The sequence below is a fragment of the Brienomyrus brachyistius genome, chromosome 17, assembly GCF_023856365.1.
Source record: "Brienomyrus brachyistius isolate T26 chromosome 17, BBRACH_0.4, whole genome shotgun sequence".
Classification (NCBI taxonomy): Eukaryota; Metazoa; Chordata; class Actinopteri; order Osteoglossiformes; family Mormyridae; genus Brienomyrus; species Brienomyrus brachyistius.
This window is the reverse complement of record NC_064549.1, coordinates 6,600,196-6,618,076: the sequence shown is the minus strand read 5'-3', so window position 1 is coordinate 6,618,076 and position 17,881 is coordinate 6,600,196. Positions and strand designations below refer to the sequence as shown.

The 17,881-nt window shown below is 42.2% G+C and overlaps 2 protein-coding genes across 4 annotated transcripts; both read left to right on the top strand.

Moving 5' to 3' along the window:
* The first annotated feature begins 160 nt into the window (after positions 1–160).
* On the top strand, positions 161–9,229 carry LOC125711426 (TPA-induced transmembrane protein). Of its 2 annotated transcripts, none has more exons than XM_048980300.1 (9): positions 161–650; positions 1,881–1,940; positions 2,193–2,255; positions 4,703–4,835; positions 5,192–5,352; positions 5,793–5,863; positions 5,970–6,151; positions 8,547–8,582; positions 8,693–9,229. In XM_048980300.1, exons 1-9 carry the CDS (start codon positions 561–563, stop codon positions 8,701–8,703), a joined length of 807 nt encoding a protein of 268 aa, XP_048836257.1. In that variant the 5' UTR covers positions 161–560; the 3' UTR covers positions 8,704–9,229. The 2 variants fall into 2 exon arrangements, with proteins under 2 accessions (XP_048836257.1, XP_048836258.1); XM_048980301.1 differs by lacking the exon at positions 161–650 and adding an exon at positions 657–801.
* Positions 9,230–9,282: 53 nt separating this feature from the next.
* guca1c (guanylate cyclase activator 1C) lies at positions 9,283–17,027 on the top strand. Of its 2 annotated transcripts, none has more exons than XM_048982018.1 (4): positions 9,283–10,906; positions 13,489–13,638; positions 14,547–14,634; positions 15,912–17,027. In XM_048982018.1, exons 1-4 carry the CDS (start codon positions 10,712–10,714, stop codon positions 16,061–16,063), a joined length of 585 nt encoding a protein of 194 aa, XP_048837975.1. In that variant the 5' UTR covers positions 9,283–10,711; the 3' UTR covers positions 16,064–17,027. The 2 variants fall into 2 exon arrangements, with proteins under 2 accessions (XP_048837975.1, XP_048837976.1); XM_048982019.1 differs by lacking the exon at positions 9,283–10,906 and adding an exon at positions 10,960–12,392.
* Positions 17,028–17,881: the final 854 nt, after the last annotated feature.

The window sequence follows — 17,881 nt, the reverse complement described above, 5'->3', positions numbered from 1 at the left end:
TTAAGATAACCATTTACAACTCGTGACAAAACCTGTTCCTTGGACTTTGTGCTCCGTCATTTTGAACAGTCCCGTCCACTTGTATGGAACAATCTTCAATTCCCTAAACTATAATTAAACCAGAGGAATATTCCAAAACAAATAGTATTTAAACAAACTGATAAGTCTTTTGCTGATTTATTTGTCACAATGAGTTGCTTATCAGTGTAGCTGTAGTACTTTCAGTTTTGGATGCATTTTCTTACTATGCGATTAACGCCCCCTCCGCCCAAACAGAGAGACATCCGACCTACGCCTATAGCGCTTTACACATACATATAAAGTTTTGCCAAACGTACATCAAGTCGGAATAAGCTCAAGCAGGGATGGCAGGCGATTGATTTTATATTCGTGATTTTTGCTTGTATGTATCACTTGAGTTAATATACATGTACTAAGAGAAATCTGGAAGGAAAACTTTCGATATAACCAAGTAGTGGGAATAACTCTTAATAATTCTTCCGGGTGCGCATTTGTCATCGTCTTAAGTTACGGGATCCATACAGTCGAAGGAAGAAAAAATGATGAACGACATTAAGTTAGAAGCCATAGGAACGAGCGCTTCCCTGGAGAATAATAACACGCTAACAGAAAGTGGGGCCAAGGAACAGGTAAGTGTAAGATTGACGGAGGTGGGATTGCTGCGTGCAAGTTCCGTGGGATGCGTGACGCGTAAAAGGCGCTGGATAGCCTGGAGAAGAGCCAAGCAGAAAGACATAGTTATGCCCGAACACTGGAAAGGTCATTCCAGTAGGAATTAAGGTAACGCAAAATGCAAAACAGAGCAAGCAGTACAGCGCCGAATGAGAGCATGTCGGTGCAGACGGGGCGCCGGCATTTGCGGCCGCTTATGTCTTCACGGGCTTCGGCACTACGGATCCGGTTTCGGGGAAACAGCCTTGATCCGGACCGGCAACCTTACTCATCAGATAAGCGAAAGTACCATCAGTTTATGTCATTTATATATTTAAGGAGAAAGTCAAACATTGATTTTGATATTTGGCTCTGGTAGCCGTAGTTATTGCTTCACACCAGGTGAGTTAATGAGGTTTTTTTTCCTGGAATCGGTGTGGAGGGGTGCTTGATTTTTCTGTGACCGAACTGCACTTTTCGTTGGATTTAAACTTCAATTTAAATGGGGGGGGATTGTAATAATAGCTGTAGTAGCAGTGCCACCCCCGGTAAATGTTGTTTATCAGGATGGGGGTGACGATCCGTAGCCACGCCCCTTAAGTTATTTGTTTTAGGATCGTCACTGTTGAGATTTTAATTGCATTACAGCAAAGGACGGTGTCCTTGGTGGGTAGCGTTGACGATGTATCATTAGTTCATTTGTGGGGGCAGGGCCCTCGAATGCACCCCCATAACGCCGACCCTGTGTAATAATAAGGTCAATACTGCAGGCATGAATGGCTGTATGTATGTAATGAATGGTGTTGTAGCCATGTCTCTTGATCACTTTATCGAAGAATCGTAAGGATCAGCCGGCGGTTCAGGTGGAAAATGAAGCAGTAATTAACACGTTTGGTTTAAAGCTGCTGCCGAAAGAGCAGCTCTGAGGGGCACCGCAGCGGCGTAGATGCAGGGCAATATGCCCAAAGGTCTTATTATGTCAGACTTCAATTTATACCAGTGAGCACTGCATAAAATACGTGTTTCAGGATACAAACTTGTCAAAACAATGCAACTGAAAAACAGAGGGAGAGATGTTAAATCGCAGATGTTTTTAAGCTTTCATTCATCCCTATACACCCCTATGGTTCTCCAGTTTTCTTCTTTGTTACCGAGATAATAGTGAACTTCAACTGAAACCACAAACGTGCATTTACTTGTTTCCACAGGAAAATGGAGACGGGTTCGGTCAGGACACGCATGACATCCCCGAGGAAATGGATTTGCTGGTACAGTTTGAGCTCTTGCTGCGGGCTCGTTCGTTAAACTAAGCTGTAAAGTGTGTTAGCTGTGACAACCGCTAGCTATTATTTAAGCATCAATAGGTCATCAATGAAACCTAATTAAGGGAGTGTGTCATGTATAACAGTAAAAGACTAGGGGCAGTTGGCGTGTACGCGCATGTGTGCCCGCACGCACCGTGATACTTGATACGCTTGACGCATTCCTTGACGTAGGATGACGTGATCGTTTATGCATAGGATACCTGTAATGGACCTCAGACTGCGGGGGACGTCGGCAGGCGTGGTACTGCTGCAGCAAAGGTGAGCAGCCAGAGAATGAGCCCCATTTTGCACGGAACGCCATTGGAGTATAAGCTATGAGACGGAATACGTCTCGACACGACATTTTCCTCTATATACGTCTCCACGCCGCATTTTTTTTGGAAGCCCCAACGGCTCAAAACGTGTTAAGAATGTGCGTTTTCGCCTTCCATACACACTATATGGACAAACATATTGGGTCACCTGGCCATTACACCCACAGAAACTTCCATGACATCCCGTTCTAAATCCATAGGAATCAATATGGAGTTGGTCCCCCCTTTGTAGCTATGACAGCTGCCACTCTTCTGGGAAGGCTTTCCACAGGATTTTGGCGTGGCAATTCTTGCCCATTCATCCAGAAGAGCATTTGTGAGGTCAGGCACTGATGCTGGATGTGAAGCCCTTGCTTACGATCTCTGTTCTAGTTCATCCCAAAGGTGTTTGATGGGGTTGAGGTCAGGACTTTGTGTGGGCCAGTCAAGTTCCACACCAAACTAACCCAACCATGTGTTTGTGGGCCCTGCTTGGTGCACTGTGACACCACTCTGTGGTCTGCCAGTTCGTGGCTGAGTTTCTGTTGTTCCTAAACACTTCCACTTAGGAACAATGTCAGTTACAGTTGATTGCGGAATATCTAGCAGGGAAGAAAATTTCGGGAACTGACTTATTGCGGAGGTGGAATTCACTGAGCTCTTCAGAACGGCCCATTTTTTCACTAATGCTTGCAAACCTGACTGCATGACTAGGTGCTTGATTTTTTATTTTTTTTTATACACCTGTGGCAATGGGTCTGAATGAAACACCTGAATTCAGTGATTAAGAGGCGTGTCCCCAAACATTTGCCCATATTGTGTATGGGGACAGTGTGAAATGGGACGTACTTGTTTACCTCACCACTGTTCATCAAGACAAACAAGATGTACGAGCCACGTTTCACTAGAGGAGTATTCAAACCACTTTCTAAGCCAGTGTTTTCTCTACGTCGCGTGTGTCTTAGCTGCTTGGTCCATCCACATTACTGCTTGCATATTCCGATGGATTGTGGTGGAGTTGTGCCTAATTCTGAATTCTCACTGGTGCCGCTCGCACTGAAACAATTCAATCCATCTGCAGCACAAGCCAAAATAAAGTGAAACTAAACTAACCAGCTGAAACTATGCCTAAGTGTAAAGTAACTGACTGATGGGGGCTGTGTTTTGCACAGAGTTACAGGACTTCCTGTGCCAAAGGGCTCAAAGCCTGTGAACTTCTTTCACATTAACAGACTCAAAACTGACATCAACCTGCACATTTTTGCAACTGTTAACGCATTTTCATGCCTTAACACTTACTGTGCATTAACGTGCCAAGAAAGCCGTGTCCAGACATGTTCTGTCTCTGTTTATATCCCGATTCCTTCCCGTAGTTTTGATGCTGCTGTATTCCGTTTGCATTCTTCCTTCTGCTTTTGCTTAATCTTGCTTTAAAATATTTTCTGTCTCTTCATAACTTTTTTCACACTTCTCTGTAACCCAAACAGCTACTAGCCTTTGAAGCTGGTTATTTATCTATGTTTTGACGATACAGCGTTATGTAAATTGAGAAATTCTCTTTTCATAATTGAATTTCCACAATAACTATAACCACAATTAATCTGTTATGTTTCTTTTGCCGAAAGCTATTACCAGCAACAAACGAGATGTCTCAGTTTAGGCAAACTAAACCATTGTACCAAGTCAGGGTTTGTTCTGGATCTTCATTATTTATGCCTTTACTGAATGATTGTTGCTAGTGTAGCAGGGATTGCAATGTCCAGCATCTGCTTCTCATTGTGCTTCACCGTAGCTGTAACCATCTCAACACTCTCGGGTTGTTTTTTTGCAGAATTAATGAGACTCAGATGTGGCCCGAGTCTCCCAGGGATGAGTTGAGATCAGCGAACATATAAAGACAGAAAGCTATTCAGTACATAGTCTTTCTTGATCCATCATTACAATTTTTCTCTGATTTCTAGAGTATCCAGAAGCCAAATGAAACTTGATTCATTTATTTGTCAGTGACAATTAAGTCACTGACAAATAAATGCGTCGAAATAAAGTTGATCTGTGTAGGTTATCACGAGAGCAGCTGTGCAGCAGAACTACTCTCATTGCTCTTGTACTCTGTCTCCTTCAATTGTCATGTACCCATTTGGCCTTAGTTTAGCTCTCTCATTTCCTCCCTCACTTCCTTTAATTTTTTTCTCTCTCTCTGTTGTCAGTTCCCGGCCAGCAGCATCTCGCTGTAGGTTCTTCTTGGTTGCTTGCCTCTCTAAGCTTTCCGTCCACCAGCCCTCTGCTTTTGGCAGCTCATTATCAGTTCACCAGATGGCGTGCATCACGTGAACATGATGCAAGGTGGGAATTAAGCAATTTTTGGTCTGACTGAATTCCAAAGTTTGTAACGCTTGTGCATGTTCCTCTTAGAGACAGCCAGCCAAGTGCCCAGGGAATGAACTCAACAGAATAGTCGTCTGGAAACTCAAGCTCTGGATGATCATACTGACCATTTTTCTGTTAATCTTCTTCGTCATCGTGTTGTCCATAGTCCTCTGTTCAGGTATGGGGCAAACATGGATTCACCAAGCAGTGAAACAAAGAATACATTTACCTGCTTAAAAGCTTTGAAACTACTGCTCTTGTAGATTGAAGTTTGGAGGAATACAATATTACAATTGGCGTTATTAATGGTAACAATGAAAATGGAGTTCATGAGATGTTTAAGGATCTGAAATAGTCTATGCACATAAGCTAAGTTTTGCAGGTTCTATGTGCAAACTTTCTGAAGGACTTCAATTTAAATTGCACCAGGTTGTTTGAATTGAAGAAAGGCAATTGCTAATCAGCTGAAATAACCTTGTGGGTTGTGCTGTTTGTCTGCGAGGCTTTGTTCTTATTTGCTTCACTGGTTGACAGTGGTATATGAAGATGAGGATGAAAAGTTTGACCGAGGATCATTTGTGGTCCCGCGCCTTTACAATGGCACCTTCAGACTTATAAACCAGAACTACACTGCAGATCTGCGCTTAATGAAGTCCCCACAGAGCCTAGAGCTTTCAAGTCATCTCCAGAAAAAGGTCAGCCTGTGGTCCATTTGGTGTGGTTCTCGCTTTGGAATGCGAGAAATTTTCTAGCAGCCGTTTGGTTTGTTTCTGTTAACAATGGCGGCCAGGCTAAATGCTTGCTATTTCATAGCTGCCGCGTTTTAAGATTCACCACGATTACATTTTGAATGGAGAAGTGCATGTAGTTGCACCCTTGCTGCCAGAGTTGGGTAATTCGGGTCCAGAGTGTAAAAGTCCAGCCCAGGGTTTTGTTTCAACCAACCAATTGAGCATAAAGAGCCACAGTCACAAAAGTATTCGACTGGTTGGTTGAAACAAAATCCCGGTTTGGACTTATACACTCTGGACCTGAATTACCCAACTCTGCTTACTGCAGTATTGAGGAATGTGCTGCATTAAAATGTTACAACATCTTCTCCTTCTTTCCAACTTCATACTTTCCTGCTGCCCAGCTGTATGATGTCTACACGTCCTCCCCGGCCCTGGGCCGCTACATCTCCAGTGTGGGTGTGACGAGCTTCAGGTGAGCTTCACGGCACCCAGGTGGGAGCCGGAGGTCCTTAGTGCCTGATGCAGGAATGCATTTGAGAGTGGAAACATTCGTACGGCGCTCCTGTCATCCCCTCCAGCAACGGCAGCATCACGGTGCACTTCTGGTTGATGTTCCACATGCCCCAGGATCATACTGAGCTGGTCCAGCACACGCTGAGCAGGTCTATGGTGCACAGTGTGCTTCGGCAGAGCCTGTATGAGCAGGAGATCGAGCCCTGGGAACCACTGTACATCGACCCTGCCAGTTCACTCATGGCGGGTGAGTCACTGTCGCTTTTCTCGCAGGCAGATAGGAGGCCACCTGGACAAACCTGCAGATCCTGGTTTTTATCATTTTAGACACGAGTCAGATGGTTAACAGTGGGAAGCCCCCTCTTAATGGGAGCATTACACCTAGCCTCCCAGATGAGCCTGTTTATCCACACTGAGCCTGTCGCTGAGATGTCCCCGTGTTTGTCCCTTAAGGCGGAAGTTTCGGAATGTTAACAGGAAGCAACGTGTAGCAACACGATGACGAAAAACCTGCATTCGAGTTTCTGCAGTTGTTGTCTTAAGGAATGCATGATGAGAAACGCTTGGGAAGAATGCCGGGTTTGTAAGGGACTGAAGGCGTAGGAGCTCGTATTGAAATGCATAAGTACACTGACTGGCCAGAAGTATGTAGGTACCTCACCATGACACCTGCATGTGCTCGTTCAACATCCCATTCCTAAACCATGGCCACAAGCATGAAGTTGGTCTCCCTTTTGTTGCTGTAAAACCTCCAATCTTCTTGCAAGGTTTTCCACATGATTTTGGAGAATGGGCTCACAGTTCCACAACCATTCAGCCAAAAGAGCATAGGTGAGGTTAGACACTGATGTTGGACAAGACAGCCTGGTTTGCAGTCGGCGTTGCAGTTCATCCCAAAGATGTGCAGTGGGATTGAGGTCAGGGCTCTGTGCGGGCCAGTCTAGCTGTTCCACTCCAGCTTCGGCAGACCATGGATGTATTGAGCATTGGGGCACAGTCATGTTGGAATGTGAAGAGGCCTTTTCCCAAACTCTTGGCACTAAGTTGGAAATAGCGAATTCTCTATGGGCAATCGGGCAGGAAGGTTCTTCTGGCATCTGAGATCCCAAAGTCAAATCCTGCAAATGGAGCGTCAGTTTTTAGGAGTCTTACTGCTTGTTTTGCTGTTATCTAGCGATCTCTTGTGTTCTGTCAAATATGACTGAAGATAATAGTCAATTAATTATTATTGTGTGTTTATAAAAGGATTAAAGTAAGTGTAAGGAATGTCACAATGAATTGTTTTTCAAGAGCAGCATTCAGGGCAGAGCCTTGATCCCGGCGTTGCCGGATACAAGATCTTGTGCTGTAAATATTTAAAAATGGTAGTAGAATGGTAACATTTTTGTTATTTCAGCTGGTTTCAGTAGCAATTATTATTATATTTGTTTATAGTTTATTTCTGTAACTTGTTTGTTTATGAAAATGTTTTCTTGTCTTAGTTTTTGCCGATAATCCTGGCTTCCATTGCTCCGCTGTCCAATGGTGAGGCACTTTACAGCAGTTACTACTGCATTTGGGCGTAGCAACTCCGCCATGGAAACTCAGTCCATGAGGCTTGGAACGGACAGTTCTTACTCTGACAGCTGCCCGAGGCAGTTTGAAAGGCCATTTTTATTTTTTGTCTCCGCGCTCTACGGTGCCGGTTTGTCAGCTTTTGTGGCTTCGCCTCTTCATTGTTCAGCTACGGTGGCTCCTTGACGCTTTAGGTTTCACCAAAACAGAACTAGCAGTGGACTGGGGAAGATCTAACAGGGCAGAAATTCGATCATGTGATTTGTTGCAACGGTAGCATCATATGATGGTGTCAAGTTCAGTCACAGGGCTTTTTATTGCGGCCCATTCTGATGCCAGTGTTTGTCTACGGAGTCTGCATGGCTGTGTGAGTGACTTATTGCTTTATGAGAGCAACGGGGGTGGTTTAAACAGCCGAACTCAATAATCAGAAGGGGTGCCCATATACTTTTGGCCAAGCAGTGTATCTTTATGCTTCCATAAGCTAGCACACAAATTCCACAGCAGCATCATCAAGCTCAGGAGTCGTTGAAACAAGATTCACTAATTTCCCGGTGGATGAAACTAATTTGTTACTTTAGCATTCCAGTCCTCTGTGAAATTAGGCTGGTACTTTGGACGAGGGTTTACACACCAGTAGGTACTACACATCTTGGATGTATACAAGTGTTTCTCAACACTTACAGTACAAAACGCTAAGCTGAAGTTCGTTAAACGTCAAGCAAACAATGTGATTTATTGTTCACAAGGAAATGAAAATGAAGTGTCGGAGTGCCAGTGGTTTCCGAGGTTGACATCACTCATGAGCAGTGTGACACGTAGGGATGTGCACATCATTTGACATGTAGGGATGTGCACATCATTTGACACGTAGGGATGTGCACATCATTTAACATGCGCCCCGAGCCTTGCAAACGCTGTGTGGTGATACTCAGTGGTTGCCATACATTGAAAATCGGTGCCTCTTCCTTCGGTTGGTACTCCACTGTAACTTGCAAAACTGGGTCATACAGGTACAGTCAGCAAGAGAAGTACACATGATATCTACATTATCTGGAGGGACTGACTTTCTTTTCTGTCCCTTGTAGTCGGGAATACCACATCGAGCGGCCAGTCGAATCACTGTAAGTAAAACCGTTCAGGGACGTTAAACTTTCAGCACCTGTACAGGATGCCATCCCTCTTATTGCCAAGTGATTATAAATTTGATCAGATTTCATTTGTTTTTCTGCAGTTGCGTCTTAAAGCTACAGAACTGGGAAGTTCACATATAGAACCAAGTATAAGAAAGACCCCTATGAAGATCTGAAGCGAAAGCAAAGAGTTGGAAACCAGCGGCTCCCAGTTTACACTAATATCTGTGAGCAAAATGAAGTGCCGGTCGGGAAACTTATAGGAATCGTTTTCACAGAATTCGCACAGACTGGTCGTCAATTTCACACTGCGGAGTCAAAACGCCTGAGCAGAGAATGAAATGAAGAGGCTGCTCTAAGGAGCAGGGTCTAGATCTCCTTTACTACTGTGTGTATGCAGGGCATAAATAGGATCTGCCAGCATTTACTGAGGCAGCTTGTGAATATGGGGACATGTAAATGACTGTCATTTGCTGATAAGGTGCAATTGGGGGGCCATAAATGGTGCTCTTTGGCTTTCATAAAAAGAATATAGTATAATATACAGTATGTATGAAAAGATGGGAAATTTGAAACTACAGTGACTAAAGTTATTCTTCTTATAATTTTTGAAATAAAGTTTGTTACTACTAAACACATCCATCCATCTGTCTGCCACATACTTTTCAGGGTTTGGGGTTGGGGGGTGTGGAGCCAGACAGCATAGGAAGGAAGGAACCAGGGTACATCCTGGTTCAGATTACAATGTTACATTAACCAAAAGTAGATTTTTTTCCCTAATTGCATTGAGGTTAAATGCCCAGTAGAGGGCAAACATATGCTCATGCTTTGCAGTATTGCAAATGATTTGCATCAGAGGCGGTGCAACCAAATGAAGACGTTTGTGACAAACGCTTGTGTTCTTCTTAGTGGCGCATAGTCAAGAGCTGATGGAATGAACTGAACAAGCTAGTTTGGGGGCAGCTGGTGGCCCAGTGGGCTAAGCCTCTGTATCAGTGATCAAAAGGTCACCAGTTCAAGCCCAACCTCAGCATGTCCGTGGTTCCTTGAGCAAAGTGCATAGCTCAGCTCTCTGTGTACCACAACAAGTGGCTTCCCTTCCCTGCTCTCATGGAGGTCAGGATGGGGAAAGTGTGTGATTGCAGGGTGGATTTTAACTCTGAGTTGAGAATGTGGATTCCCCTACATCAACTAATATTTGCTAGCCCCTCCAAGTGGTGAAAGTAAGGAAAGCATTGTACCCAAAACCTCTAATTAGCATTTGGGGTCATTGGAGCTCCATTGTAATGGGATGCAGAAATGTCCCTTTGAGAGGACACGTATTCTGATGTGTCCTATTCACATAATACTGTCAATTTCATTATCACCGCAAATGGATATATGTGTATAGCTATTGATGCATAGCAAAGACCAACAAGCATCGAGAAATGCTTCTAAGTGCTTGTATCTTGGAATGGTCCTTCTCCTCTCTCACTCTTGGAATCTTGCCTGCAGATCTCTTACCTATTGGAGATTTGCTAATAGGAGTAGGTAATTCCTTCATTTCAGTTCGATTGCGAATGCGTAAATGTTCTGCAGAAAAATAAATAAGGGAAATTTATTAAATGACTACTGGGCGGTAACAGGAAACGCTCATTAGTTTGGTATTAGTGTTATGACATGTTGCTTATGCTGCTAAAGATATACACTCTGCTTTAAATGAATGGATTATGTAAAATGCAGTACCTTCAGAAGATGGACGTAATTTTAATCTTGTCGGTAGGCCTTGGCTGTTCTGACAAACAGCCACCACTTACCTAAGGAAGTCTATCATCCACTTGGCATTCTCCGTGCAGCAGGGAGTTCCAGGACCTGCACTTTGTGCCTTCAGAGCCCAGAGCCACATTCACAACGCAGCAGTACTGGGGCAGCTGAGGGGCGGCGTTACCTCACAGGCACGCTCCACATCTCCATATCCCTCACATTCCCCAAGGCGTTTCGATTTTCCCAGAAGAAAGCTTCTTTATCCCATTAAGGGTGCTTGTTTCCCTTTCTGAGGCCGGTGGCTTAAGAGCTTTGGGATGTCTGAGTTCAGAGCCTCCTAGAAGGGAGCAGGAGACGCACGTCCCCCGGCAGGAGACATGGGTGCCCAAGGCTCCAACCTGGACGACGTTCTGGCCGAGGACATGCACCACTGGTACAACAAGTTCATGAGGGAGTCGCCCTCGGGACTGATCACGCTCTTCGAGCTGAAAAGCATGCTGGGATTGCAGGGAATTACACAGGAGGCCAGCAGCTATGTGGACCAAGTCTTCCTCACCTTCGACATGAATGGGGTGAGGCGTTAAATCCTCGGCGTTAAATGCTCGCTTACCACGTTTAGCTGGACGCGGACGTTAGTTACGGATATGCAGTAGTCCTGTATCTGCGTGTGACACATTCCAAGACCTACAGTAGATAACCAAAACCAGGGATGATAACAAACCATCCGCAGACCCCATATATAACGTGATTTTCGTATTTATTTGGTAAAGTTTAATTGATGAATTATGCACAGTAACACATTACCAACATTAAATGCAGTAATTACATGACTTTTAGTCTGTAGCACCTAGATACATTGTACATAATTGTGTAGCACCACACAGTACTGTACTCTCTCAAATGAAAGGAATTCTGATGTTTTAGCCTGATTCTCAAGAGACAATGGAGCAATGAGAAAATATCATGTATTAAGGGATGACAGAGCAGTAAAAAAAAACATTGTTATGCATTTTGCAATTTGATGTAGAAATGATTCTCCATTCTCCCTGAAAATGGCCTGCACTTTATGGTACAGGGATATTAAACAAGCAAATATAGCACAGAGCAATTCTTAGCATATTATAATTATGGGAATGAAGTTATTACAGTGTGACACAAAATGTTTATGAAAGTAATGAACATTGCACCATTTTAAAGCTAAATGTGCAAAACGCTTCTGTAGGATGCCTGTCGCTTGGTGGCCAGTCACATGACGTGTCTGTGCTGTTTCTTGCTTTCTGGGCGCACTCATGATTTCCCGATTTCCTCAGCGTTTAACATATCCAGCGTTTGTTCTGTAGATAAGCTCTTAAACTGCAGACTTTCCAATGTCAGGATATTGCTGCATTGCATTTACCTTGGAGGTCAGGAGCCGGAGTTGGGAATCACGTCACACCCCAATTAACTGCGTTCCAGTTACAAGAAGTCGGAAAGTCTTTTAGTATTTCCAGTAACCTATTTAAAAAAGGAGGATTTCTTACTTAGTGGACAATCTGGCGGATTTAAGGTGCTCCAGTTTAGATGGTCTTTATTTTTTGCTCGCTTACAATTAGCCCAGACTACCTTAAATCCAACAAGTTATCTGGTTATCTGCTTTCTGAAACAGGCTCTAGTTCCAACTCGGTTTATTGTTAGTCAATGATACCAGTATCAGTTCATAACGCATTACACAGTATTTTGCACATAAACACACCATAGCGACGTGTCCACAGATAGCAGTTGGACAGTACTGTGTTTGGCCAATTTAATGAAACAGAAATAAAACTTAATTGCTAATAAACAGTATATACTGTACTTATAGCTTTCACTTCTTTTGGTAAAGAGCGCAGCCATCTTGAATACTGAGGTCAGCGTTGCAGAGGTTCCTAAGACTCTGAGTGGAAACCCGGATTTCTGACTTCTCCAGTTCAAATGGAATGCAGCATAAGTGACGAGTGTCCCAGTGTTCGGGTGACCTGGCCGCGGAGAGAGAGTGGGCGTTTTATACCGGAGCATACCAGGAGTTTCCCAGTTGTGCAGGTTTGCAGAAGCGAGTACTTTCACTGCAGAGATGCTCTAAGGGAAGCAGAACAGTTGGTTGCATTTTTTTAACCACCATGTTAGTTTATGCTCATTTGTGGTTTTCATAGTCTGTGATTTGATGTACTCTATTTCTAGGTTCTGTGTTTGCGTTGGTCAGCGATACAGTGTAGTTCTTGGAGAAATTCGGTTTTGAAAATCTCTTTGTGGTCCTTTCTGTGCAAGTGGTCACCATGTGGTCCAGGCAATTCCTGATGAAATTTTAGGTTGGCACTGGGTTAAACCATCCATCCATCCATACATCCATTCATCCATCCTCTGACTGCTGACGGGGCAGTAATTAGAATAACAGTGATTCCCACTTAGATAATAAAGATATTCTTCTGAACCATAATGAGGTAAAGCTAAGAAATGCTCAAACCAGTCATGAGTCTCAGAAACGTATGAACATAAAATGTTGTTGTCATGCGGTCAAATTCCTGAACTGCCACAGAATAATGACCAAACTGACTAAGATTTCTGGTTCATGTAACCACATATGCTAAAATACCATAAACACTATGTTTGTATATAGCATAGTAGCATTGATGACGTTTATGTGTTTGTCAGTCAAGCTTGACAGTTTAAATTCACAAATGAGATTATCTCACCTTGATAGTCCTCAGCATGTCTCTAGATTTCCTAGATAAAAGCAACTCTTAGTAATTCAATGTGAAGGAATAAAATGGGAATATTTATGACATGTGAGGCACAGAGACTGAGTGGATGGGATTCTGAATACAGGATTAGTTTTATACAGAGGTAGGATTTTCCCCTTCCTGTCAGATTAACTTAATCGCCAGTCTAGGTGATACAGATTAAAAGTCATGTAAATAGAAATGGCAGCCACACAAACATGGAGACCTGGTATCACTGTCATGGATAATTTTGATTACAAAAGCTGACATTGCCTACATGATAAAGTCTACAGTAGCTAAAGTGTAAATTCCAGGCTGTTTTTGATTATTCTCTCTGAATTGCTTGTGAATGTGCTAAGAGATTAACCTACAGTACCACTGTTTCGTTTTTCTTTCTCTTCTTCTTCTGCCTTTGTTAGGACGGCTATATCGACTTTGTGGAATATATCGCAGCAGTGAGTTTACTGCTAAAAGGAGAAATTAACCAGAAACTCAAGTGGTATTTCAAACTCTTTGACCAAGACGGAAATGGAAAAATTGACAAGGATGAATTGGAGACAATATTTAAGGTGAACGAGCCGCGATTCACCAGATAGAAAAAAAAAACTGGCTAGAACTTAAATCCGATTGGCAGGCTCTCAGAAAAGATGAGAAATTGTCACTACATTGGCATTTAGGAATATCCAGGGATGTTACTCACTAAGTAGCCTGCAGTTAGTAAGACTTAAGTATGAGAAGAAGAAAAAGTAGATCAGGACTAACCTAAAATTAGCCTTAATCTGATTTTACCCCCTGACCCCAGTGAGCTCCTTTCCCAGTGGTTCAAAGCTAGTTGCAGCCAGTATGGACTTTAGTTAAAGTTCAGAGACCATCTGCATGTTGCATCACTGTGACTGATATATCGAACTGCCCAGGAATATCAATATCACAGCACGTTGTGAGGTGCAACCTTTTCACCGTGTAATAAATACTAATACAGAAAGAAAACCTTTTGACTTTGATAATATCCACAAAACTATTTTTGCATGCAATGGGTTTACTGAGGCAGGCTATTCAAACCAAAACTTATTTACTTGTGATTCTCATTTCGCAAATTTAGCAGCTGATAAGGAGAGAATGTTTACTGCTCTTTAAATACATTTTCTTATCACCTACTTTGTAATGCCATAGATGAAACACCCAAAATTCACTACTGAAATATCTATGATTTATGTTAATAAAGGTAAAGCAACTAGACTATTAATGACCTGTAATGAATTACTACCTTCTGGGTGCAAAAATGGGAAAAAACAAACAAACAAACACCCGCCAGACTAACATCATGCGAGCCACCACAACGAATTTCACATTAATTTGTGGCTGTAAATTACATTTGCTGTGCCATTTGTCATTTTTACAAGGGTATCTGTGGGGAAGAAGGTTGTGAATGAATGTATAGTTTTTGATGACTCCATTCAATGTTTAATTTGTGTTTTAGGCCATACAGGACATTACCAGAAGTTATGACTTTCCTCCGGAGGAAATTGTAAACCTTATTTATGAGAAAATTGATGTGAAAGGAGAAGGTAAGATACAGAAAGATACATGGATTAGCTTACCCATTCCAACTCGTATTTTCGTTTGACACGGTTTGCTTTGTTCATATTTGGCATTAACTGAGCAAGCTCTCCATCTATACAGTACATTTCACATCTCTGCAGATGGGAGGTATCCATGAATATTAGAAAAAAACTCCCAACTGGTAAAACAACACAAACCTCAAGATCCCATAGCAGAGGGTCAGCCAGCATACAGTGCCCATGTAGCTGTGGGTTAAGGGCCTTGCTCAAGGGTCCACGGACATGTGATTATTCTGCCAAGGCTAGGCTTTGAACCAGTAACCTTCTGATCACAGGCACAGAGGCTTAGCCCACTGAGCTGCACAGTACCTCCATGATTATGTGAATATACCAATAAATCAGTAATTTCATTTTGAATTTATTTTTACTGAATAACGAAAAATAGCACCATAACAAGTGCACGCAAATTTTCACCAAATATTTCGTCTTAAATCACTGCATTTTTATTCTGTATTTTCCTATGGTGAAAGCAATGTGTTCTGGGAAGTTATCTAAAACTGAAGATGGTGTCCATTGAGATATTACTCTTCACAATGCTTGGAGAGTTCTGCAAGGCTAACCTAAAGAAAGCCATGGGTTTGGAAAGCCGAAGACGACCACTGGGTGCTGAGTCGTGCTAGTGGTGTGTCTCTGTGCTTTATGGAAATATGGTTCCAGAAATATTGGTCGCAAATTATACTGTTGAAAGCAGAGTGTTAGTACAGGTAAAGGACTATACAGTAGGTCACCTAAACTGTACTGCGGTAGGTATATAAAAAATCAACACACCCTTGTTAAAATGCCAGGATATTGTGATGGTAAAAAACTAAACCAAGTCCAGTCATGTCAGAACTTTTTCTACCATCAATGTGAAATTGCAACTTGTACAAACAAGGTGAAAAAATAGAAACCTTTTAGGGGAAAAAATGTTTAAACACAAGAACCTGTTTGCATAAGTGTGCAATCCTGTTACATTGAAGGATATGTAAGGTGTTCAGAATCGACCGACATTCAATCTCATGGTAAATATACTTAGTACACACCTGCCGTCAATTAAAGTGACCCTGATTCCGTATAAAGTTCAGCTGTTCCTGTAGGATTTTCCTAAATCTTGGTTGCATCCTACTGCAAAAGGACTGGTCTGCAAAGAACTTTGAAAGCCTGAACGGGCTCTCATTGTCGGAAGGCATTGATCGGGAGAGGGGTACAGACCTGCTCGTCTTCACCGCTTTCTCCTTCACCAGGTGAGCTTACACTGGAGGAGTTCATCAGTGGGGCCAAAGGGCATCCTGACATCATGGAAATGCTCACCAAGATGATGGACTTGACCCACGTCCTGGAGATCATTGTGGAGGGGCGACAGGACTTGTGTCAAAAGGGGGTGCAGACTGCATAGCGAGTTTTTATAATGGTCGGCTGAAGGGCAGACGGTTTTCATTTTTACACAGAGAAGTAACTGATAATTATAAAAAGGTATAGAAGAAAAGCGTCAACATTCCGCCTGCAGGAAAAAGTGAAACAAAGTGTCAGTCCGTCTCCTGGAATCCTGTTCTCTAAATTATCACTATTATCTAATTACAGCTAAAAGAATTTCACAAAAGCAACACTAAGTAAAATCATGGAAGTAGTTCCCCAAGCAATAGTTTCAGCTGTGATGCCACATAAACCACTGCAGTCTAGCGACAAGCAGACCTTTGAAGTGCACTGGAGAACACGGCACTTACACAAAGCCATCAAGAGCTAGTTGTTGATCTTCTAATGCTGCAAGAGGCCAGACAGGGAGATGGCAACAGATCAGAGAATCTGAACAGGGAGGATCTGTCAATCCGCATTACTTTGGTTCAGGTAGAATCCCAGCTGAACTGGGTTTTAACATAACAATTTTTTTCATAGGAGTCTGCTGGTGTGGTTTTGCATGGAAGAACATCCTTATTTCACCCTTTAAGAAAAAAAAGTACAAACATTTAAAACCATAGTTAGTATAAATTAAATATAATAACTATGAAGTTTGGGATGATAGTGTAGCTGATCTCATGTCTTCATGTACATCCATTTAAGTTTCAGTTCCTTTTCCATTTTATTTTATGCTAGTTATACTTGAATATAACAGAAATGGATGTGCTTTCGCTCTGAGGCTCTTCCCAGTGTTTTTTTTTATGTTGTGCTGTAGCTAGGAGGCTCTTCGACTGGTTGATTTAAATAACTGCATTTTGTGTGATGCCTTTGAAAACTCAAAATAGAAAAACCTAAGTTCTAATAAAATAAAATTTACATGGATGCCAAATGCTTCTTTCTGCATTGTTCATTGTTCTCTGGTATTTTCAGATTTATTTTTATGTAAAATCCATGCGAAACATCCCAGGGGAAATTTACCCTTTAAAATGAGTGTTCGGCTCTGCTTTGCTCGGCTCGCATTTCTGCTAACAGTAGTACAAAGCCACCTTGTGGTGTTGGTCTGTATTTGCGACATACGGCTTATAGTAAAGCCACCATGTGGAGGTAAATGGTACTGCATTGCTGGAAACATACCACAATGGCAACACTTCACGGAACACAAATACTGTAAATAAGCAATAACTGAACTATTGCTGAAATACAAATCATAAACAACTACAGTCGCTATTTGAGAAAATGTATCACGATTCATTAATGACGAACAAACTCATGAGATCAGTATTTCACTTGTGTTATTCACTACCTGTTCACAAAAGTTTACAGAATTAGATATAGGAACAAACATGGTCACTGCTTGGGATGAAAGATGCATCATGATTCATGAACAGACATGGGATCAGAATTTAACTTGTGTTCCTTCAGTAGTTCCTTCGGTAGTTCACAGTATTAACAGATAATTAACAGTATTAACAGATAAACAGATAATATAGCAACTTCTTGAGATAAAACATGCATAACAATTCATTAATGATGAATTGACATGAGATAAGTATGTAACTAAGACTTAGTTTGTAGTTAATAGATAAGTAATAGCATAATACTGTATTACTTGTGCCTCATCAAGTAAAATGTTACGTTTACAATTAATGCATTTTTACTGTGAAATTCAGGAAAAGCCATTTTTACAGCTGAAACCAACACCAGCTGCTTGGGCAGCAGGGTCAGTGACCTAAAATGAAATCCCCGGATAAGTCCAGCCACCGAGCAAGTCAGTTTTACACCTTCTAAAGATAGAACAAAAGGTTCAAAGGCAAGGTAA